The sequence below is a fragment of the Cuculus canorus genome, chromosome 4 (genome assembly GCF_017976375.1).
Source record: "Cuculus canorus isolate bCucCan1 chromosome 4, bCucCan1.pri, whole genome shotgun sequence".
Lineage (NCBI taxonomy): Eukaryota > Metazoa > Chordata > Aves > Cuculiformes > Cuculidae > Cuculus > Cuculus canorus.
This window is the reverse complement of record NC_071404.1, coordinates 57,367,754-57,392,054: the sequence shown is the minus strand read 5'-3', so window position 1 is coordinate 57,392,054 and position 24,301 is coordinate 57,367,754. Positions and strand designations below refer to the sequence as shown.

Sequence of the window (24,301 nt, the reverse complement as noted above, 5' to 3'; positions counted from 1 at the left end):
CAACCACAACAAAGGAAACGAGCAAGAAGGCAATCTCTGCATACTACTTAATGTGGCCCCTGCACTGATGCTTCTGGAAGAGTGCAAGCAAATCTCCCAGCTCAGTTTTCAGTTGTAGATGTAGCAGAGAACTGAAAACAGAAATCTACTTCAAAGCCAGAGTGCAATATTCCCCTCTTGCAGGCAACCATCCCATAGCATCTCTTCTGGAAACAATCAAGCTTTATCTTAAAAGCGGTTACAGTTCTTGTTGTCCCTGATGCTACTGCTTCAGAGTCTTAAAACAAGGGTTTGAAATTTTACCTAATATCTGCACTAAAATTACTAACAGATAGTTTTAACCTAATTACTTTTCAGAGAATGAGATCTTTTCACTTAGTTTTTTTCCCTATGCTTTTTATTTTAACAAACAAGCCAGCTTCCATAAGATTTTCATTGAAATGAGATCATCCTTTACCAGATTGTTATTTTTAGCTATATATAGATAAAAAAGCCCCAAATTCAGTGCAAAGCTATGAGCTGTTGCACATCTACAGTAAAAAATATATTGTCCAAAACATCGCAGGATTATATTTTCTGACAGTCACATCTTATTCTTGGCTTCTGTTTATTCTGTGTTCAGCTAAAACTCCAGCTATCCTCCTTTATCACTTTCAAAAGATGAGCCCTTAGAGTGCCTTCTTACGAATTCAGAACTACATGATCTTGCACATCATCCTATGACATTTACTCGCTCCTCCCCACCATCACCTTTTTTTAGCTCCAGGCCTTAATGATGATGAATTCTTCCACAATCCTTCCTACTGTTTCTGTAAACTTATTACACGCCTAATACTTATGCTACCATCACTACCACAAATGTAAGTAAGACAGGTGTACAGATCCTACTGTGAAGAATTCTCCGATAAAAAAAATCTCCCAGTCTGACAGCTTTTATTTGTTTCCTTTGTCTCGGTTTGAGTTATTACCCTTTTTCTTGTCATACTGTATAAATACCGATTTACAGAAAAGCTAGATCTGCCACATTTCTCCTGGCTATGAAATCAGTTATCAAAAATATATGTCTCTAAGAAATCACAGCCATGGGCAGGGACACGTCCCACCAGACCAGGCTGCCCAAGGCCCCATCCAGCCTGGCCTTGAACACCTCCAGGGATGGGGCAGCCACACCTCCCCTGGGCAACCCGTGCCAGTGCCTCACAATGCTCATTGTGAAAAATATCTTCCTAATGTCTAGTATAAATCTTCCCTCCTCTAGTTTGAAGCCATTCCCCCTCTTCCTATCACTATGTGAACTCACATTACGCTTTAACTAGTATTGTGTATAAGGACAGGCTTTCTATTACGCAAATAACACATGGTTCCCGCTCTGCACTTACCACAAACAAGCAGAGAGCCCCTCTGAGGAACAGAAATGGTTTTTCTAGGATCAACCAGGAATGTGCTTTAGCACGTTGAGTTCAAATGCATCCAAAAAATGCTCTGAAACAATTTTTGGAGGAAATAGTGATTGAACTGATGCAAAGAAGCACTATAAAAGACTTGTCTTCAGGACTAATCTGTTTGGCTCGTGTATGTGCAAGCTGCATGCTGCTGGGGAAGAACTGGAAATCCTTTGGGAGACCATAGACAACACAGCTGACACACACAAACCAAATGAAAGCTCAGTTCAGTTATGCAACCAATAGTACTTAAGGCCACCCAGAGCTCAGTAGTCAGTTTGAGTCCTATTTTAAGTCATCAACAACTGATTGTGTTCTAAAATGACAAGTTTAGAGCCCTCGTACAAGCCTATTGGCTTTCTGATGTTGCCACTTTTCATCACTGAATGTTCCTCTCTGTCATCCTTAAAGTCATTTGATAATTCATTTCCATCTTCATGTGATCGTCTGCATCTCTAAGACACTTCAAAAGAACAGTTCCATAAAGAAGTGCACAACCTCATACTTAGAGCTGGTCAAGGGGCCAGAATGGGAGTCAGAGGAAATGCTATGCACAGCTCAAGGAAGGAGGCAGCCCTTTCCCAGAGGTGTAAGGTGAAGGACCTATGTTTCAAGAAATAAGATCCTGCATAAATTAAGATTTTGCATGGAGTATTTTTTAAAAAATCCTCTGTGAAGACATTTCAAACAGAGTTTTGTAGTGCAAATGTTCTAAATAGTACAGTAGTTTCCATTCATGTGTATAATCCTACTAGCAGAATATGAAGAGGACACTTGTAAAACAAACAAACACACGGTTTAATTAATTTTTTGCCTGTGGTAGCTCATTATCCAGAAGGGAAGATAACAGATACGACACAGTTCTGAACCACAACACTAGAATGGTTTTGCAAATTTTTTGCTGTTAATAAAATCATTGAAGCAGGAAGAGATGAACAAAGGTAATCAACACAAAGCATGGTACTATCAACTGCTAAATTTTTCATTGCGGTGCTTCAGTGCTTTTTGCAGTAATAATGGCATGAACTCTCGTGCTCTGTGCCTTCTTTGATACAGTAAGCTCAATTTCTCCTTCAAGATAAAAGGCTTTTCAGAATTCAGAAACGAAACAGTGTTGATTCAGAAACACACAGGAGACCCCCACACATTCAGCTGAAACACAGCCACCACTAGAGAAGGAGCCATAGCACAGCTCTTCAGGCAGGTGTTAGACATATGGCAACCCCAGGGTATCCCAGGAGGTGGAATGAGAAGTGTTATTTAAAGACTCATGGTGTTTTCATTTTATGAAAGAATAGTTCAAATGCTACTTATTTATTTGAGAAACAATTCTGTGCACTTCTTATAAAAAATCCCAAGGGAGAAAGGCAGAAGCCTACACTTTGTTTTTCAAGTTTACAGTTCTATTTTAGTCCATGAAACTACCGACTTGGGAAAGAATTTCTCCTAAACCATCAGCAAAAACCTAGGCAAAGGCTTTACAGTCCTCTAAGAGCCAAAATTATCTTTGCTCAGACACTGGCACAGGGAAAGAGGAGAGGTAGCGTCCAACTCTTGTTTAAGGTCATTAGAGATGCAGGTGACTTCAGTCCTGGTGGGCTTTTTCCTGGAGTACAGAAAAGCCAGAATTCAGGTTTGTTTTAAACACAGCATGGTGTAAGCCTTGATGCAAATGCACCTTGAATGCCCGGCTGACACAGAGGTGACACACACTCGGACTAGAAAGCGCAGGACTGCTCCCCTCTATGCCTCATCAACAGCAGCATCTAATGAGCTTTCAGCAAGACCAACAATGGGATTGAAAAAAAAAACATATTGCAAAAATATCAAGATGGAAAATGTCATAGCTCAACGCTGCTCAGGAGACAAAAATTAATTCTCATGTTTGTTGAATATAAAAGTGAAAAAAACAACACTAGACACTGGGGACTTTATGTGAAATCAGTGCAATCGGGCATGCAGGACAAATTCTTCCTTTAGGAAGTGGAGGTTACATAGGATGCAGCACTAGGCCTAAACAAGCTCCATCAGAAACCTTCTTTTAAATGTTACTCATCAAAACAAATAAGAAGAAACAACATACATGATGATACAGAAGCAGAGCTGATGGTTTCTGAGTTTCGCCAGGTGACCTCTGAAACACCTAGCAAGAAAAAATCAGCCTGAACTACCATTGCACTGCAAGTGCATGCTTTCAAGCTGGGAACAGCTACAATTTTATTTTTCCTCTACTGTCTGTATTACATAAGGATTTGGAGGGGAAAAAATAAAGGGAGCATTCAGAAAAGGTGGAAAAAGTGTAGCATCAAAAAGGATCTGTACTACTAAGTCTTGAAATTTAAGGGAAGGATTTAAAAATTGAATTTTTTTTTTTCTGAGTAACAATGGAAGAAAAGAGCATTAATGGCAGAATAGAGTTACTACAAAAGACCTTAATTCTTTTCCTGGCGTCTTTAACTTATTTTCTAGAATTCCTTGAAAAACTGTCATTACAATGCATGGGTTAGTCTCCTGGGAAACTGCAGCGTAGCCACCAGTAAGCAAGTAAATTGTATTAATCTCAAATCTTAACTATACTTTAAAACCTGCCTGCTTCTTATCACAGAAATCCCCCCTAGCTGGTAATGCCCAGCTAACGATACAGGCAGGTCTCAACAATGACAAAACGCATGCTGAGTGCAGGGTCAAAACTCTAAATTGTCCAGCAGTCCTATCTCCCCTGAGGTATATGCATGGCAAGGGATGGACTCTCCCAAAACCACGTATTTTAAGAAAAAAACACAAAACCAGCTAGGCTATCTAATGCATTAGAAGAAGGAAATATAAAGACTGTGAAGGACAGCTGAAAAAAGAGGCTTGTTAAGAGCAATTTGTACGTACCTGTTGAAGACCTTGTGATAAGAATTTGTTAAGTAAGAGCCAAGCTAACTCTATTGCTAACAGCTCAGACAAATACTTTCTTATCTCTGTAATCACAGATGGAATGAAGAAACTAGGAATTAAAATGAAAAAAAATTTTAATCAAACATTTGCATACCTTTGGTTCTCTTATCTACCAAGTATCAAAAATGGGCAATAGACTCTTAAATTATCTTTTCCTCTCTGCAACAGAAGATTGAGAGTTACTGAAGTAAGCTTAGAGGCACAGAAATGTTTGTTCTCTCAGGAAAACGGCGTCATCATACTTTTCCTAATCTTACTAGGAGGAGGACATGACCACAGTGTGCCAGTGTATATTTTCACTCTTTAACAAGAAGTAAAAGACAGTTATGTGAGTGCTCGGCTGTGTGGAGACAGGCAGTCTGTTACGCTGGGGTTGATATAAGGACTTCTGAAAACTGCATACCAGGCACAAGAACATTATCTCCGTAGTACAAGACTAAAATTTTAAAGGGCAAAAAGCTTACACACAAGTTAAAAACTCTTCTAAATTCAAATCCCCTTTTCCTCATTCCCTTTTGGTTCCTCTGTGCAAAACAGATGAAAGCTCAGTGTCTACAGAACGAATATTGATGATTTTATATGCATTTGGAGACACTCTCAGAAGAATCTGAGGGGTTGGCAGGAAAGTCAGCAGTCTGTGTAAGCTTGAAACAGCCCTAAGTCACATGCTGCTTGACCCATCTACCTACCAACAGTTCTTTACCCTACACTGCTGCCATACTCTCTTGGACCTTTGGCAACCGCGAATCACAGTTTGGTGACCAAAATCTAAACCAACAGGTAAGCACTGCAAAAAGAAGTGACTATCCAACATACGCTTATTTTTTTAAATCCTCTCCTTAATTTCCTCTTCTTTAGGGTTAAGCAGACACCCAGTAAAACAAACAAAATATCCAACTGAAAATAGATTTTCTGTCTCAGCAGCTTTTAAGAAGATTGAATGATGAAAAAGCCCAAGCCCTTGGCACAGAGACAGACTGTTCTAATGAACAGCCTTAGAGAAGGCAACACTATGGAGTGAAAGGTGTAAAGTCAAAAGGGGATGAAGCTGTTGGTTCTGGCAGAGGGGAGAGGCTAAGATATAAATTTTCAAAACTGAAGAGCCAAGCACAGGATGGAAAGCATCAGACAAGAGTCAAAGCCGGGTTATTCTAGAATTTGCATGCACCTTATAAAAGGCCTGACCAAGATATTTTATCAGGAATAAAACCTGAAGGTCTGAAATTATTCGAGCAGTGAGCCTTACTTATTTTGTGCACAATCACCAATATGAGTATGAAGGATCAAAATTCAACTTTGCTACTTTTGGAAAACCTGTACTGCTTAACTCAGGGTGCATCCTGAGCAACACAGATACATTTCAGTCTCTGTTGGATGTAGTAGAAGGAACATTCTTGTGACCTGCAGAAAAAAAAGAATGACTGATATGAAATGGATTTGTTTTGAACCATATGCTGTTCTACGCATATTTAAAATAAACCAAATAAAAACTCCCAAACCCTTCTGTGGCACAGCAACTGTCACTTTAAAGAATTAATTTATGTCTGGTTCCTTCAGAGGCTGCTCTGGATGTAAAATAGATATGCAATGGAATAAAAGCTACTTTACACTACAACATTACCATTTGTTAACATCTAGCTCTACTTTTCTTTTTTTTTTTAAATTTAGTGTAACTTACTGCATACTCAACCACAAAGACTCGATGCAGTTTATTCATTACTGCAGTTATTTCTACCCTAGCTGCAAGTTAACTGATTCCAGTGGATATCTGGATACTGCCCAATTTCATCTGGGCCTACCATGAAGTTCTGAAAGGGGTCAAGTAACTTTGAAAAAAGCCCCACAAAGAATTCACAGTTCTCATTGATGACAATACTTTTTATTAGAAAGAATAACAAAGTGCTTTCCATAGGATTCATTTAATACAGAGTTTTTAAGAAATATGATTTCTCCTTTTTATATGAACAGCTTCCATGTGATGATTTTCCAGTGCAAACAGAGTTCTCCAAGATACTCCTATGTGTAGAGTGCCTTCTCTCTACACAGTAGTTCAAACATTTATGCATTTCGCAGGTGTGAAACAGTACTGAAGAGTCCATCCTTTAAAAACAGAGGTTATATAAAAAACTTTCAATATGCTACACTGACCAACAGGAATTACATAATTTGTTGTTTAACACAGATTTAAGGGATGTAATTCCTTCATACATGCCTACTCACAGACGCATAAAGGTGCTTTCAGCTCTACCAAGAATAATAATCATATACAACAATATAAATTAACATTATCAATTTTTACTAAATAGACAAAAGTGAAATTGTCTTTTTTTAAAAAATTAACCTTTTGCTTTTTAGCTAGGGACATCCTTTGAACACTTGGTGTTTCCTCTGCCTTGGAACTACAACTGGATGGAAGGAAGAACACAGTGCAGGGACTGTTCACTCATTCTCCCCTCACTCTTTAGACACCTTTGCAATCTTTTAATGCAGTCCATCTTTTACTCTTTATGTCTGATTCTATCCCAGTCCCCTTTTTTCCTTAACTCCTCTTTCCTTTCCTGCAAATGACAGGTCAATAGAATAGCAGTAGAACAGAACTAGGACGGATGACTTGGTGCAAATTCTTAAACACAATGGAATGTATGAAACCAAAGAGGCAAGGGGTATTTTCCATGCAATATATTGCTTTTCTTTTTCCTTTTCAGTCAACCTAACTCATAAGGAGGGATTTTTTTTTTTTTTCAGAGTTTTAAAAACGAAAAGCTTCCATGAAGGACAAGATGTAGTAAGTTACCCTCAAGAGAACCATACAGAACATTAACTGTACACAATCTTAGTTCAGAAGCTACCTTTCCCTAGAGTACATTTATATAAACATCAACATCAAAAGAACAACTGAAATGACTTCATGAGTGACATAGTCATACATATGCGCATAATAAAAGGTTACATGCATATAAACAATTTCTTTTACTGAACTCAGCAGTCACACCCTTGGTTCACTGTTCCCCATTCCTGATGTAGAGAGCAAAATCACCACTTCAAGAAACACTAAATTCCATCTCACAGCACAGTGTTTCATACTAGAGAACTACTGCAACAAGGTATTACAGGGACACTTTTTCTTACAGGATGAAAAGAATTGGATGAGATCCTCTGAACAGTAACTTGACTGTGGGAAGAAAGGAAGGTTTTGGGTTTTATTTTTTTTTTTATGACAAGATGCTTTTGTAGTACAGCCCTTATACAGGAGAATACACATGAACCCACCATTATAGTTATACAAATATGCAAAGGTGTAAACAGATATTCTGCTTTCTAACAGACTCGAAACAAAACCAGAGTTTACCCCTAGGCACTTGTGAGTAGAGCTCCTACTGCTGAGTTCAGCCTGTACTTGCTGTTTGCTTTGGGACTTCCAGCTGTGAACAGCAAACTCCTGTATTCAGGAATAGTTCCCCAAACATTTCCCTGTCATCAGCATAACCATTTAATCAGGTGCCAGTGTACACAGGTTGCTATGTAAACACACATCTGGGCCATGGGCCCACTTCCCTGCAGTCCTGCTGGTTCAGCAGAATCTGTTGGATCCACAGTCAAGGTCATCTGAAGATCTGGAGGCAAGACCTGGCCCCTTGGGAGGTAAATATGCATTCACGGTAGAAGCAGAGACATACCTACAGATGGCATTTAGGCACATAAAGACTTTAAAGGAGCTGGACCTTCAATAACTGCTCTAAATAAGAATTATTTGACTTATTTTGAAGTTTGGAAAGTTTGTATGAACTGGGGCTAAGGGTCCTGGAACCAGAGCCCAACAACCCATATGATCCACAGAGGCACAAAATCAGCCTTGAGAATCCCATTGCAGGACTGGGATCATAGAGAAGTTCCCCTTAACTTCTGAAGTCTTTGGATAAGCCAGTATTTTCAACTAATCTATTGTCGATCTCTGCCAGTATAAAAATGTTTAGGAAAAGACACCGCAAAAGGTTAAAGAGTTTTCTGTAAATTTCACATCTTCCATTACATTTCTTTAAGTAAATGTGTAATTTCACTCTGCTGTAGATTAAGTCAATTTTGCAATTAAGTTTATTACTAAATGTAATGTACTGCAAATATTAAATTGGCAGCCTACTTAGTGAAAATCCTGTCTCATTTTACTGTTTTTCCTTAAATGAGCACTTTCAACATGGAAATATTCAGTATACCCCTGGCGTGGCTCCTGGTGAGCCAGAGAAAATTTTACACCTGCTCTTGAATGCATACATCCTATTCTCCAATTTGTGTTACCCATGACATGCACCTATAGATATGCATGAAAATTAACCAGCTAAGACTACTAAATAAAATGACCACCTCAATTCAACTACATTCTTGCCTTGCATGGGGTCCGATTTGCATGTGTAAGCAACGCTTCCAGCTGGTATAGGGTCCACATTGCAGCAAATTAGGGAAGCATTAAGAGATCTGGTCTGATATCTATCTGGTTGTTTAGCCACTTCACACACAATCCCGAGGAAACTGGACAATACTCTAGCATTGCTGCCTGGAATGGCAACTCTCCAGTACTGCACCTGTAACTACCTATGAAGCCCGTGAATTATCCAAATATTTGTCTTCAGAAGGAGGGCTGGGGGAAAAAGCACTATAAAAAAAAAAAAACAACCAAAAACCAAAACCAGAAAAATAGCAGCAGGAGCTGAGTGTATTTCCATAAAACAAGGCAAAGCCAGGTTAGACCATTTGGCCAATACAGGACTGAGATTCCTCCGAAACAACAGCTGAACCCTTCTGTGAAGTCGTTAATATTAGTATAAACACATTGTGCTGGCACAGGTTATTCCTTGAGGGAAAACTTTCTATAAACTACTTTAACCAAACATGCTTTTGTGTCGGGAAGTTTTATTTACCTTATGAACATTTGTCATTGTGGGTTTGTTAGCAAACCTCCTTTGTGCAGGTTTACCTTTTTGGCAAAAAACTAGCAAATTATGCAGATTTAGTGAACAAACAGCATACGAGCCCCCCAACAGTGACACGGGACACTCACATTGTGTCCTTTTAAAAACACACAGGAAATTCTCAATATACAAAGCAAAAACATTGCAGGGCAGAGGGACAATCCTTGGACTAAGGCCCCAAGAGTGCAGAAAACAGTACATTGGATACCATTATATTACAAATATGTCCTTTTTTTGCCCTTTAAAGATCTAATAGGGCACTGCTGCCTTTGCTTAAAATGCATAATTTTAATGCTCCTCACCACAAAGGGGTGGAAGTTTAGCAAAATGCAATTTGAAGCACTGCAGCTTTTGATATGCCACCCATTTACTTAAATACATAAGTCCACTGACATAGTGACAGAGTCAAAATACATAATCCGAACATCATCTGTAAAATTTTACTGTTGTACATAAATAATGACAAGGCACAGAACAGCAACCAGTCCAAGAGCTTGTAGGCCAAGAAACCAGAGCATAACCCAGAAGAATATAATTATCACAGGTTCCACTATTCGTTCTCCAAAGTACATCCTTGTGAAGCCTATTCTAATAAGGCTTTTGTTTAGTCCGCCAAACAGTGTCCCCATCTTTTTATAGTCATCTATTACAGGTTCTGTAGCGTGATTTCTTTGTTCTTGCTGGACCTGCAGACAGAAGACAAAATTATGAAATACATTGTACAATCAGTTCTTATTATTGTGATTCTTAAGAATTCTCAACTGTTTCTATTTGAATGTGTAAAAACAAGACATACAGGCAATAAAGCTATTCTTTAAACTGAGAAATTGAAAATGTTATGTAGCTTGTGACTTGAGTACAACATTAAGGATGACACTCGCTTATCCAAACTTGGGACATCTGAAGTGATACTAGAAACATGACAACATTTCTCCCTTCTAGATGCCACTGTAGATGGGTAAAACTCTCCTGTAGGTCGTACATCTTACCTGTCTGTGCAATGTGGGTGCCAGAAAAACCAAAATGGAATTACAGGCCTGTAATTTCATGGAGGAGATTTGACTGAAGTAGATGACTTACATATTATTTACGGAATATCTTCAGGACGACAAGAATGATACAAAACTATTAAGCACGAACTATAAAGTTTTTCACACCAAAGCATAGAGAACTGAAGGGCTACTATCACCACTGAAAGAGAGGCATGGGATTCGATCTGGAAAAAGGCAGATGATGTTGGCAGATCCCTGATGTTGGCACAGAAAGCTGTGAAAGTCAGGCAAAGGAACACAGACCCAAGGACCATACAGATGCAAAATGGTGGTACAAAGAAGCAAAGGGGAGGGGAAACAAGTTCTGCACTTTTCCCCAGAAGAAAAATGATTGGGCAAACATATAGGAAGGCAGAAGCATATTTTTAGATTAAGATGCCATGTTTAACTATCACTGCAGAAAACATGTGACTGTTTCAATCTGTAAACTGTAACTAGAGATTGAAATCCCACCACTCCTTCCCCAGCATCCAGAGATTCTTTGCACAAAACCTTCTTGTCTTGTGTTTGGCTACGACAGGGTGAGCACACTTTCAAGATGATGAATGTGAGTATTCCAATCCTTCTGTTAGGCAGCAATGAATCACAGAATCATAGAATGGTTTGGGTTGGAAGGGACCTTAAAAATCATCTAATGGAAACATATGCAGCAGCTACTCATCAATATTTCAGCCAACTGATCAATAGGTCCAACAAATTGCCTGTAAACTCTGTGTGCAATTAGTCTACTCCTGGATTCAAAGCAAACGTATCTTTAGTTCTGCCTTCAAGGATGAAAGTTATTCTGCATCTCTGGCATGGTCTTGGTGGACAAACAGAAATTCCCTTCACAGCAGTGCCAGGCTCTCTGCTAGACAACAAGTGATAAAGTTAATTCCCACAGAAAAACATCCGGCAAAGACCAAAGGAAGCTAGCATTACTTTCAGGCAACAATGAAAAATCTTTTGTCTGAATGAAAGTTGGGTAAAGAACCACAGCTGCTACTGAAAAAAACCACAAAATAACAAAACCTATGCAGTCTCTCAGCTGTCTGTGCTTGGGTATTTGTATATTTGCTTATTCATAAAGATTTTGGTTCAAGCTTCGGTACTGAATCCCAGAAAGGAAAGGATGCAGGAAGCCTAAATAGTAAGGAATTGTATTTAATTTTTCTGCAGTTCTACAGAAGAGCCTGAACATGGAGAACTACGGTACTGGAGATTATGAACTGACAGCCACCCTCCTGCTTGTTTTCACCTCACTTCTCAGGCCCAGGTCATTTTCTCCCCCTCACTGGATACAGAAACTCCCATTTTCAGCATTTTGACTTTAATTGTGCTTTATTTAATTCAAAGAAATGTTGACTCCTGTTTAATCCCAGTGTTTCAAGATTAGTCTCTTCAAGAAAGGCAGAGCCTCTTCTGAGCCCCTGCGGACTCAGCAGGGCAGGGTGCTTACCATCCCAGGAACACAATGTTATTACAGGAACTTTCATCCCTCTACTCCCAAAGGGCAAAGGGAGACAATTAGCCTAAGCAGTATATTGATCACAACAATTAGGGAAAAGAGAAAGGACAGGCTGTGAAGGGAAAATATATTTATTTGCTTCCTGCATGCAGAGACCACAAGGAAGCACATGCCTATGGGATAATGGTGGAGGGGATCAAGTGGGGCAGAGAACACTTCTGAGAGATACAGTAAACATGTGCAGGAGAAATTATTACATTTTCTAGCAAAGTAGCTTAGGCTTTGAGCCAGCAGCAAGTGCAACCAGGAAGGGAAAAACAAGATAATCACTTGTTTGTTTCTGGATTTTTAATGGTACTCTGCAACGTGCTGGAAACCTTGGCACAGAGCAAGCGGAGTGAAGCACTTTGCAAAGAGGCTGCCAGCAGGCACATTTCCATGAGCTCCGTCTCACCAGGCCAGCTAAGCAAGACAAAATCTGTGTGTCCACCCTGATGTCTCTCATGGAATGAGGAAGCTGCAAGACCCGGGATTTCCCCATCAGCCTCTTTCTGTTTGATAAGCTAACAGTGAGAAGTTGCACAGTCTCTTAAGCAGGGTAACAGAACAAATTCCACTTTACTTAGGTTGTCTAGGTCTTCTTTATTTATGATGGCGGTTTTTTTTAAGCAAGACTTTATCTCACTCACACTTCTCAAACATGGGGAGGTTCACAAATCCCTGAAGCAATTATGCAAAGCAAAATTCCAGGCACAGAGGCTGACAAGGGTGTGTTTAATTACAAAACAAGCGCCAAGTTATTTTCCAAGTATTTGCAAGAGCTTACATAAACTTTCAGAATCATCATGGAAATTCTCAAGATTTCAAAGTCTGCTTCACTTAATTCAGGCTGAGTATGTCTTGCTTCAGGCAACTCAGCAAAACCCAAGTGAAGCTCAAAACAGATGATCAGCCATAAAACACAGATGCCACATTTTTTTTGTTTACCATTGTGTAATATTTCACATGCTGGACAATTTAAGTTTCTTCTGAGGTAAAGCTAAAATTGAACCATTAGGGCAAAACCCAGTAATGTCACATACTCCAAGTTGCTATAAGATACTAAATAAGCATTGGCAGTACCACTAGAAGTTCTCTCAATAATTTTCAGGGTGACAGTAAAACAGCATACATACCCACATATGTGCCAGCAGCTTTCAAACCATTAGAATCAAATAGTTTCTTTTTCCCCAAAAAGTACATTTCTAAACATTTTTAGAAATTGGCTGTCTTCAAGCACACAGTTCCCCGGTGAATCTTAACTCCCATAGAACTATTTTCATACTAACTCTTGCTGAATCAGCCTGAAGCTTAGCTACACCACCATAACAGAAAAATGCAGTAGGAGGATGTACTCCTTCTGAGCAGCCCCAACCTCCCAACAAAAGAGAGCTTCCTCATTTAAAAGCAGAAGTTTCTCTTTCAAAGTTGCTAGTTTTAAAAATCAGCAACCCAGCCTTGGCTTCATATCTTTTAAGAATTTTTTGTCTATCAAGAGGGAGCAGAGGGAATTTCTTTACCTGCACTTGCCCCAGAGAAAGCATGCCTTCAAGTCCTTTACGGCAGCTCTTCTCTTCATAGCGAACAGGTACTATGCAGGGGGCACCCCCAGAATTCATTTCCCACAATGCAGGAGGGAACGTAAGAGAGGTCTACGTCATCTGCAGTAATTTGTTTTCCTTTTCTCGCTCTTTGAAAAACAGAAGCAAAGAAGAAATTCAGAGGAGTTGAGAGAATATTAATTTCCTAACCTAATGTTTCTTATCAAATTGCTGTAATGAGTTACTCCTTAACGTCATTTAAATGAATTTTAAAGATAAGTGATTTTACTTTAGACATACTGGGATCATCAATGGCCTTTATTGCTTATCTAAGCAAATTATACTAGAAGATTTTGTTATGCAAATGTATAACTGTGTATTATTTCACTTCCTCAATTTCCTTTTCATACCTTATTCTGTAAACACTTTCACATAGTACATTTTTTTTTTTTAAACGTAATAAATATTTCACAGAATCATAGACTAGTTTGGATTGGAAGGGACCATTAAAGGTCACCTGGTTCACCCCCGCTGCAGTGAGCAGGGATATCTAACTGTATCAGGTTGCTAAGAGCTCAGTCCAATCAGACCTTGAATGTTTCCAGAGATGAGGCTCCTACTGCCTCCCTGAGGAACCTGTTCCAGTGTTTCACCACCCTCAGTAAAAATTTCTTCCTCAGACTAAATCTACCCTCTTTTAGTAGAAAATCATTACCTCTTGTCCTATTGCAAAAGGCTTTGCCAAAAAGTCTGTCCCTGTGTCTCTTACAGGACCCCTTTAAGTACTGAAAGGCCTCAATAAGGTCTCCTCAGAGCCTTCTCTTCTCCAGGTTGAACAACAGCAACCATCTCTCCTGTTCCTACTGGAGAGGTGCTCCACCCATCAGATCATTTTCTTGGCCCTGCTCTGGACCTGGATTCAATCAGCTCTGGAGCCCTCAGCACAGGAAAGAAAGGTCTGTCTTTCCTGTGCTGAGGGCTCCAGAGCTGATTGAATTACTCCATATTCCATTTCATATTTGGTTTCTATTTTTGACTTAAATTATTTAAAATTAAAATAGAGTTATCATATGGAACAAAAGGGAAGGTGTCCTGTTGCTCAGTACGTATGTCCAAACAATGTTCTTCACAAGCCTACTGCAGTATCGGAAGGTTCTCATCAAGCACCCAGTTTTCTCTTGTCTTTTCAGATGTTTGGTATTATAAAACCTCTCCCTCCTCCTTCAAAATGGCATATTTTCACCAGCAAAGCCATTGCCCGCTGCCTCCCAGTGTTTACTAGCAGAAAAATCAGTATTTAAAGATCCAGTAGTGAAGTTTTTCAGAGTTTGAAACTTGGTAACCAAATTTCCCCAGCTGTCTGGCCAAAAGGCTTAGGGCTTGGAAGGTTTAAGGAGAACGACGAGGTGCTCTCTAAGGTTTTCCTGGACTAACATCAAAACAACAGAGAAGGTGAAGTCAACTCAGCCTCTTGAACCCAATGAACATGCAGATGTGGCTTTACCAGTTATGTTCATCATTAACACAACACACAATATTACACATGTTCTGACCACTAACTACCCTTGCTGGTGTCAATCTTCCACCACATTCACTCAAACTCACTGCTGCCTAAAGCGTATGGAAAAGGCATATGGCAAGTCAGGAAAGCGTATGGTAAGTCACGATTGGAGGCCATTCCACACCAGTCTGACAGAAGGAACTTTTTCTTGCTTACCCCCTTACCATCAAGGGTGCTTTGACTGTTCAGAGAAACATGAGATGCCATCAGAACATGCCCTTCCCAAAGAAACCATCTTTGCAATGATTCACATGCTACTCTTTATGAAAGAAACAGAAAGTTAGCACTGAACTTTTCACAATCCATTCAGGATGAACGGTGTCTGCATCTCCTAATTATAACATGGCCAGGTCACAGTCTTATTCCCTCAAACTGCTAGGAGCACACCGTTTCTGCCCTAGACCGTTTACAGATCACACCAAAGAACTTTGCCAAGCCCTTAGAGAATGCAGAACACAAATGCATCCAAAGGGGGTACGAACATGCCCAATACGCTTGGGAAGTTATTTTCTTATGGCTAATCAAAGAAAGCATGGAAGCACAGATTCAGCATTTCTTTTTTCTGCTATCAGCAACCCTAGCTCACTGAACGGCAGTACCAATGATGTCCTCACACAGCGTTGCCAACAAACTCTCCCTGGAAGTCCCTGCAGCTTCTCCTAGGAGCACAGCATAGCTGCTGCTGCAGCACTTCCTTCATTAAGTGATGGTCCCATGCTCAGGGCACCCCACATTTGCTGCAAGTGGCAGATTTGCAATGAAGTACTACAACATCTGTGTGAAGGTGAATCTCCGTGTACTCAGGGTTGCCACTCCTGCCAGAACAACTTGGGCCTCCCAGGGCTCATCCCTGGAAAGAATAAAGTGGTCTGAAAGGAGCTACCCAAGCTGCTCAAGGAGCTGCATGTGGTGCCTCCTGCCAGCCTCCTGGAAAAAAGACAGCCCTGCTTCATCACACACAACCCTGCCACAAAGCTAGAGTGATGGGTGAGGTGCTGTTGGGCTACCAGGAAAGTCAGCAGTGGGCTGGATGATTTACCTGGGAAGACCACAAACTAAATGGCTCTAAAGTGACAACAACATTTGTCAGCCCTGCAACCTCACCAATGCAGTAGCTGTGAGGAGAACAGGCATAGTTATGGTCTCAACTTTCAGGCTGAGACCAATTGTTGAAGCAGCAGCTTGGTCCAGAGTTTTCTACATTTCGCTTAAGGACCTTGAGACCGTTTGTATGGTTTGGGATTTTTTTGCATGTGTGGAAAAAAAATCCTAAGAAACTGACTTGAGTGAAATAAGTGGATGAAATTCATCGGCCTTTACTCTGTGGGTGGAGGATGTGGATGAACATAATGAACATGTTTGCCGCGATTAAGAGACGGGACGCAGCTTGATGCAAGCAAATGTCGTCTTTATTGTGCAGCTAACTTATATTTATACCAGTTACGGCTAATTTAGGCTCATACATATTACAAAAAGCAGCTCAGTATTGGCTAATACAAAAGGGTCTTCTGCCTCACTTAACGACAATTTCCTGCCATTCAACAATAAGTACCCGCGATCAAGCCCGCAATCTTTGTTAAAGTTCTTGTCTCACTCCCTCCCAGGGCCTGTGGCCTACAGGCTCCAGAGCGTCTGTCTTTATCAACTGATCTGTGCTGGGGGTCTGTTGCAACACATGTTCCACCTAAAAATTCAGAATTGGAAATAAAAACCCCCAAAACCTACTTTGACAGTACAATATTCTTCAAAACAAACCAATAATATCCCTCTTCCTATTTTTCATGGTTAATGCCTTGAAAAAAACCCAACAGTCTTCTGTTGCTCGGACAACCCAAAAAATTCCCACCCTGCATTCAACTTGATAACAGCATCAGACCGAGCACAAGTCTATCAGTTTCTCTTTTCTTGCATCAACTGCTCAGAAGGGCATTACACAAATGTGAACTTCAGATTGGAGGAGAAAAGTCCAAGAGACTGGGAAAATAACTGCTCTCCATGTGAAAGCTTGTGATTTTCCAGTCAAAAAAGTGCTGCTAGGCAAAGAAGGCAAAGAGACAGAGGAGTACTCCAACACGGAAAAGTAGCAGTGTCTCCAAATAATTTTTAACATGCCTCAGACCAAAACTGGTCACATTTACAGCTAGAAAAGAAAGAAAAAATAAATGGAACATTTATGAGAATTATTTCCACATTAGATAGAAAAGAAACACCTTTTGAGTATAGCAGCAAACATGTTTTTAATGACATCTAAATGAGACGTTAAAAAAAGTGTAACAAACGCAGGGGTATCATATTTACACACCCATATGCACGTTTTGCTTTCTTTCCAGTAAAAAGTTTCCTCTGCAGCATTTAACTGCTCATTATCTACTTTACTCCAGCCATGGTTATTTTTACTCCAGGGAACAGGTGGCATGTTTGATAGCTGAAGCCTGCAGATGCTTAAATGTCAAAAAAAGCCACCGAGATGTGACTTTAGGAACATGCTTACCTACCGAAAAATAATCCTATATTTTTGAAAGCTGGGACATTATTGTTTAAAAAAAGAGCCTCACAAAGTCATCCCTTTATACAGGATGCAAACTAAAACTGAAAACGCTTCAAGCTCAATCTTACACAAAAACAGGAGAAGAAAGTGAACAGATGACAGAGATCAGGATGGAAGAAACCACAAGTTTGCTTGCCTCCAAAATAAGAGACTAACTTCTGCTGGGTGCTGAAAAGGACACATACCAGCCAACACAAAGCTACAGATATCCGATACAGCTAGGTAGCCAGCAATGTAAGTTTTGGAGGAATTAATTACCCAGCCTTGCCGCTACTAGGTCATCTGACTGCCCAGTGTAATGCCACGGACAGGCTTGGGAGATTCGCCGCCAACAGCAAATTCTGAGGTCTCTTTCTCTGAACAAGAGCCTTGCTCTGTCTCAGGGCACCATGTGATTCACAAGCTGGCCAGGCACAGGCTATCTGCCTCCTGCTCCTCCACATATGCAAACTACAGTTTCACTACTAGTAATACCAGGCACGTGACCAGGATTTCACTCTGCTTTCTCATACTTAAAAATGATTTCTTACGTTTAATTAAAAGAACGTAAAATTTGCTCAAGAAGGGCAAATAATGTTACTGCAAACATTTCTAATTTTCTGCCTCTTCTACTATAGCAGGAAGCGAATGGTATCCCTTCAAATCCTTTGCTAGCATAAAGCTAACAATTTATATTTGACCTTGTAAATGTAAGTGGTAACAAGATCTTGATACTCAGCCAACAGACTATTAAGACAATAAAACTGATTTCAACTGCCTGGAGAAAAAAGCCTCAACGGGTTCATTTCTCCAGGCTAATTTTAATCTGATATTTGAATATGAAAAGATTAATAGATTAGGAAATGAGAAAAAAAAAAAAATCACACTTCATTCCAGATGAAAAACAAGTCAGAGAAAAATCTAAGTTCAACTTATTTCTCTGGGGAAAAAAAAGCAATGCAAGAAAACTAGAAAAATTCTTAGTACTAAAAGTACTTTACAACAGCTACCAACAAAAGTGACATACTTAAGAGGTAGTTTAAACAAAAAATTGCAAAACAAAGATCAGGTTAACATTCATTTCATAGTAAAAACCTAAGCACCATTTATAAAATAGAAACAAGACGTTTCTATAGAAACAAGCAACCATGTAAGCAAAGCAACTGTACTGTATTCCCTTTAGTCAGCTCTTACAGCAACTCAGGTTTAGGATCAACAGTTACTGGAACAAACTTTGGAATACCAGAAGCAGCTTTGTGTTAAGGAGATGAAAAAACTTCCAGATACTGAACTTGGGCGTGTGCAGAGCAGAGAAGGCTTCAAGAGCAATAAAGGCTTCCCACAATAAACTATGTTTGAGTCCCATGATTTCAGGAGTAGATTTCCCCACTAATACAGCACCCAATGAGAAAGGGGCACAGACAAGAACCCAACTCAGGATGGTCAGAGGGAGAGGAAAATTGTCTGCCCTCATGCTACAATCTGCTGCCTCTCTCTCCTGTTTTAGGCTATTGTCTGCACTCTCCCTTATGCTCCTAAGTAATCCCTATCCCTGTAATTGGGGACCCAATCCATGCTGCAATTTTACACAGAGACCAGATCAAAAGCAATTTCTAATCCATCCTTTCCTTATACCTGCAACACTTAATCTCCATAGGATTTTGTTTATCAAGGTTCCCCCACTAAAACTGGTCAGCCTAACCCACTAAAAGGCTTGCAGTCCTGGGTATGTATCAATGTGCTGGCTTGCTGAAAAGCAACAGCTGTTAATTTCCATTTGCTTCTCTCTCCAGAATACTTTTTAAAAGAAAAAAAGTGGGAAGAATAATGGGATCTTCCCACTATGCAAGCACAGCACATTATTGTGTAGGTGCAGGTATGTCTGAAAGGGTTTTTTGTTTCTCTTCAAATGCTGTTAAGCCTCAGAAAACCCACTAATGCTTTTAAAAAAGTTATTACCATGTATTATTATGTAGCTTTAAATCATTTGTAGAGCCAGAACAAATTTGGGATTAAGCTCTCCCTGTCAGGTATTACTAGTTTCGGTTTGGAAACAAATCAGCAGTAGAAACCAACAATTTTCAGATTATTTCAGTGCAGAATAAATTAGAAAGAGGTTTCTAGCCTTAGGCACTACAGTTTCCACACATACAAGTTTACTTTAAAACATTCTTGGCCTCTATTGACTTATGACTGAAATGATACCATTCCAGGCAACACAGCACAGATCCATGCTACAGTCCAATGAACAATAAAACATTTACATGAGGGATATCACAAGGCTGTTGGTATTACCCTCCAGTTGTGGTTTTGCTCATTCTTTCTGCTCTGAAGAAATACTACCGATATTGGAAACTTGTTCAAAAAGTCCAGGGCTTGAAATTAGCCAAGACACTTGTATCTACTCAATGTAATGCTCAGTGGGAAACACAAAAAAAACTTTTATAATTGCTTCTCTGAATCTGAAACTGTCTATTTGAAGATAAAATACTCCATTTATCGAGATAAAACACTGCTTAAAATAATAATAAAAAATCCCAGATTAATAAAACAACTCAGATTAATGAAAAGGTGATTGTCTAAGCTAATTTATTTATTTACCAATACATGTATCACATATTAACTCTGCACTGAGACATTTTCTAGGAGAAGCGGTTTTAGTTCACCTCTCGGACAGCACTTTGGATTCTACGTATCCTAAACCAGCACACTGAAGCAACTGGGAATTTTGCCATTGCCTTTAACTTAAAGAGACTAAAATCCACTACAGCCCAGACAGACAATTTCCAATACAGAAGAGCCACAGAACTACAACTTTCAGGAACTCCATGTGCAGTAACACAGCTTGCCTTCAGGGTCCCTCTGGATGCATCAGATGTTGTCCCCTGCTAACATCATCTCATTCCTCACTGTAATGCAGGACTTTTGTTTTACTTTTCATTACTACACACTCACAAGCATTCCACATTTCTATTTTTATTTTGTGGTTTAATTTATAGGTGTTGATGAAATTGAAACTGTAGTAATATGAAAGAGGCTAACCGATTTTTGAAAGTGGGTTAGGGAAGGAGATTTGAGGTCCTTAACTTTAGCAATGCTAAAAAAACTGGAAAACTTGTGAGTCTGACTAGTAACAATCAGTCATGAAAAAGTTGCGAACTCGTAGGCTGAAGCGGCAACCTACTTCCCAGCTTCAGGAGCAGCTGATCCTTTTGCTGTCTTCACACAACTTGTGAACATCGGCAATGCAATGCAGGAGAGGTGGGAGAAACTACCCAGGTTCTGCAGTGCTTCAAAAACTAAGTGTGGTTATACTCATCCTTGCAGACAAATCTATAAAGGATATTAATCACGTTATCATCCAGTACAGCTTTTAAATCTTATCACTTAAGTAGGTAATTCCACATGTAAATGAAACATATTACAATAATGAATTCCAAAGGCTATGTATAACATTTTAATATTTAGTAACTTATCCTTCAATTCTATTAAAATTACCCATCAGTAATTTCATTAAGCATGTCCTTACTGACATAATAATAAGCTTCAACTGAAAATTAAAACCAGAGTGTTTGGCATTAAATAGATTTATTTCCTACAGAGTTCTCCAAGTATTAAAAGGTGTATACATTATTTAGGTCCTGCTTGTCAGGAAGGTATTATTTTATCATTACATTACTAGGTGTGATCTTAATACAAACTGAGTTTATTTTGGAGAAAAGGGGAAAAACAAATCACACCCAGGTCAACCCCAGAACCTCACCTAAAAAAAAAGTCTCAAAACAGGCCAGAGGATGTGCTCTCATGAAAGCTTTACTTCAAACCAACTGAGAGAAGTAAGAATTTACATCATCGTCCAGGCAGATTTGGACCCATTTCTTTTGCGTTGCATGTTAACACTAAGGTAGTGCACGTATTTCTAGTACTGAGAATATGAAACAAGAAAATACAGGCTGAGGACCAGCAGTTATGTTAACAGTGCAAACACCTTCAGCAAACACAGCAACAACATTAGACCTCCAAGAAGGACTCCACATAAGGACCCAGTCTGGAAACAGGATTCCTGCACGGTGGTATGGCAGGGTTCCGCAAAAAACCCTCTATGAGAGCAGAAGGGGCAAACTTTGCAGCAAGTGTACATATCGCTAAATCCTCAACTAGCTTTAGTCTTCCCTACACATAAAAATAAAATACTCCTATTTATTTATCAAATTATGATTATTTATACTGTTGTCATATAGAATACTTACATTCTATACGTACATTAAGTAAAGACAATTGATATTCCTTATTTCCAAAACCTGTTTTTTTTTGTCCAGCTGCTGGCACCTCAGCATGCAGAAAAAGTACTCCACACTATGATAGTGAACCGTTTCCAGTAAACAGGAAGGATCTTCTCTTTCTTCCTCATGGCCTGTTTAAAATTTCTGCCTTTCTATCCTAACATTATGACCCAGCTTGTCGGAAAGGGCCACAGTCACTCCCTGTGCCTGAGAAAAGTGGGATGAGATTTTCTCTGCCAAAGATGCCTGTGGCCACCCAAGTGGTACCTTTACCAAAATGTGTTTCAAAAATGTGTTTAGGCAACACTGGAAAGCAGTTCTTAAGCGCACACCTGAAACCACACCAACACAATCATCGCTAAGAGAGCAGCAGTGGCAGGTACCTGCAGGGAGCTCCCTTCCTAGGGAGGACTTACAACCAATTTGAGAGCAGGTAACATCTGAGATAATTTGACGCCACTTTTCACCTCTCTTTTCAAGGAAGTAGGGCAATAACTACAACCGGGGGCTATTTCTGGCTCTCCTCTAATATCCTGCAGAAGGGTTTGTGGACACAGAGGGGAACTGCTGTGCCTCTCTACATTCACATACATGCCCTGCTCTGACCCATTTTTTCTTAGAGAAATGGAGAAGGAAGATGCACCAATTTACGTAAATGTTCACCGCGTGAATTCCCAGGCAAGTACCACCAGACACTTCCAAATATCAAGCTACGCTAGCTGTGAAAGGGCTCACTTCTCATTGAGTGCAGTCACAACCATCTTATAGGAAATAATTAACAAATAACAGCAATAATTAACAAATTCAACAATCAGTTTGGGATGTACTCCAGCAGCTCCCCCTGTCCCTGCAAAGTTATCAGTGCTAGTGCATTTCTCCTACTTAACCACCCGAGGCGTTCACAGGGGACCGCGACATCGAAGTACTGAGTACTTAGAAATTGTGTTCTTGTTTAAATGAAACATCAGTAAGGGTGCACTAAGAACACTGCCTATGTCTAAGCACGGAAACAACACTGCAAAACAGAGTGCGTGGAAAGCCATTTTACAACTAACAACGGGGAAACGTCCACGGCTCCTTTAATTTCCTGAGCAAAAAGCCCGCCTCCACAAATATGCACACCCTGAGGAAAGCAGACAAGTTAAAAAAAAAAAAAGTTGTTTTTTTTTCCTCCGACTACAGTATATTCAATCTCGTAAGTAATGACGATACTGAAAGCTTAAAATATGCGTGCAAACAAGCATATATCTTTAAATGAAAGACCGAGTGCTGAATTACTGGGGAATTCCGGGGATGGCAACAACACCCCGACTAATTGCACAGAGCTATTAACCACGTGGATGCTATGCAGGGACAGCCCTTGTACAGCTGCTCCCACGCTCTTCCAGGCGGACTAAGCGTTTCGGGGAGAATAAGGAGGGCCAGGCGGGTACCCGGGGGGCATACCCCAACATCCCGGGAAGGGGGGGTGGTACCCTAACATCCCGGGAAGTGGGGGGTACCCCGGCATCCCCGGAAGCGGGGGGATACCCCGGCATCCCATCCCACGATGGCGGGGGTGGGGGGAATACCCCGGCATCCCGGGAAGACGTAGGGGGAAGAGATACCCCAGCATCCCGGAAAGGGGGGAGGAGGGCAGGGATACCCCAGCATCCCCCGGACGGAACCCCACGCAGCTCGTCTGGGTTGCATAAGTCCCGCCGCAATGGAGCGCTACCCAGGAGCGGGCAAAGCAATGCCAGAGAAAAATCCAAAGGTTCGCTGAAGGTTTTCCCCCTCTTGTCGGCGGGGACAGGGCGGGAGGCGCCCCCCCGGGACCCACTGACACCCACCTGCTCCTCCGGGCGCCTGGACACCCCCGCGCCCCACTCACGTTCCCCGAGCGGCAGCAGCTCCGCCGGCGAGCCCATGGCTCCCTCCGCTCCCCGCCTGCGGGGCGGGACCGTCTCGGGGCGGGGACCGAGGAGGCGGTGCCCGGCACCGGCGGGATGCGGGGCCCCGGGAGGGAGTGTCTCGCTGCCGGGGGGAGCATCCCGCTGCAGGGAGGGAGCATCCTGCTACTGGGAGGGAGCATCCCGCTTAATGCCGTGAAAAGGCCAAACACAGTAATCAATGGCAATTTGATTATTAAGCAGCTATTTCTTTAATGCGACATCGGACACACAGGGAGTTATTTCACCTTATGTGTGTCCATGGAGCCTGGTTGCAGGACTTTTGTGCTGGTTAAACATACCTATTCATATAGATTACTGGAAACATTGGTTACATATTCTGGGAAATATTGGTTAAACATACATAGAACTCATTATCACATCTTATCACCCTCTTTGTATGTACACACAGTTCCTTTCTGTTTTCAGAATCCTCTGATGCTCTTTGTCTTAGCTCCTTCCTCATTGTGTCTTCTTGGTGATCTCAGATTTGTTCTTTGATTTGGCCTTTTCCTTGGCTTGGAGCGTCAGTCAGAGTAAGTTACACAATACTCGATTTGTTGCTTGTTTC

At 40.6% G+C, this 24,301-nt stretch overlaps 1 protein-coding gene across 2 annotated transcripts; it reads right to left on the bottom strand.

Annotated features, from left to right (window-relative positions):
• Nucleotides 1-6,257: 6,257 nt before the first annotated feature.
• Nucleotides 6,258-23,748, bottom strand: FAM241A (family with sequence similarity 241 member A). 2 transcript variants are annotated; one of them, XM_054066014.1, is made up of 3 exons: nucleotides 23,632-23,747; nucleotides 13,408-13,577; nucleotides 6,258-10,035 (listed from the first exon to the last, which is right to left on the bottom strand). In XM_054066014.1, exons 2-3 carry the CDS (start codon nucleotides 13,504-13,506, stop codon nucleotides 9,790-9,792), a joined length of 345 nt encoding a protein of 114 aa, XP_053921989.1. In that variant the 5' UTR covers nucleotides 13,507-13,577; nucleotides 23,632-23,747; the 3' UTR covers nucleotides 6,258-9,789. The 2 variants fall into 2 exon arrangements, with proteins under 2 accessions (XP_053921989.1, XP_053921991.1); XM_054066016.1 differs by lacking the exon at nucleotides 13,408-13,577 and having other exon boundaries at nucleotides 23,632-23,748.
• Between the last annotated feature and the right edge of the window lie 553 nt (nucleotides 23,749-24,301).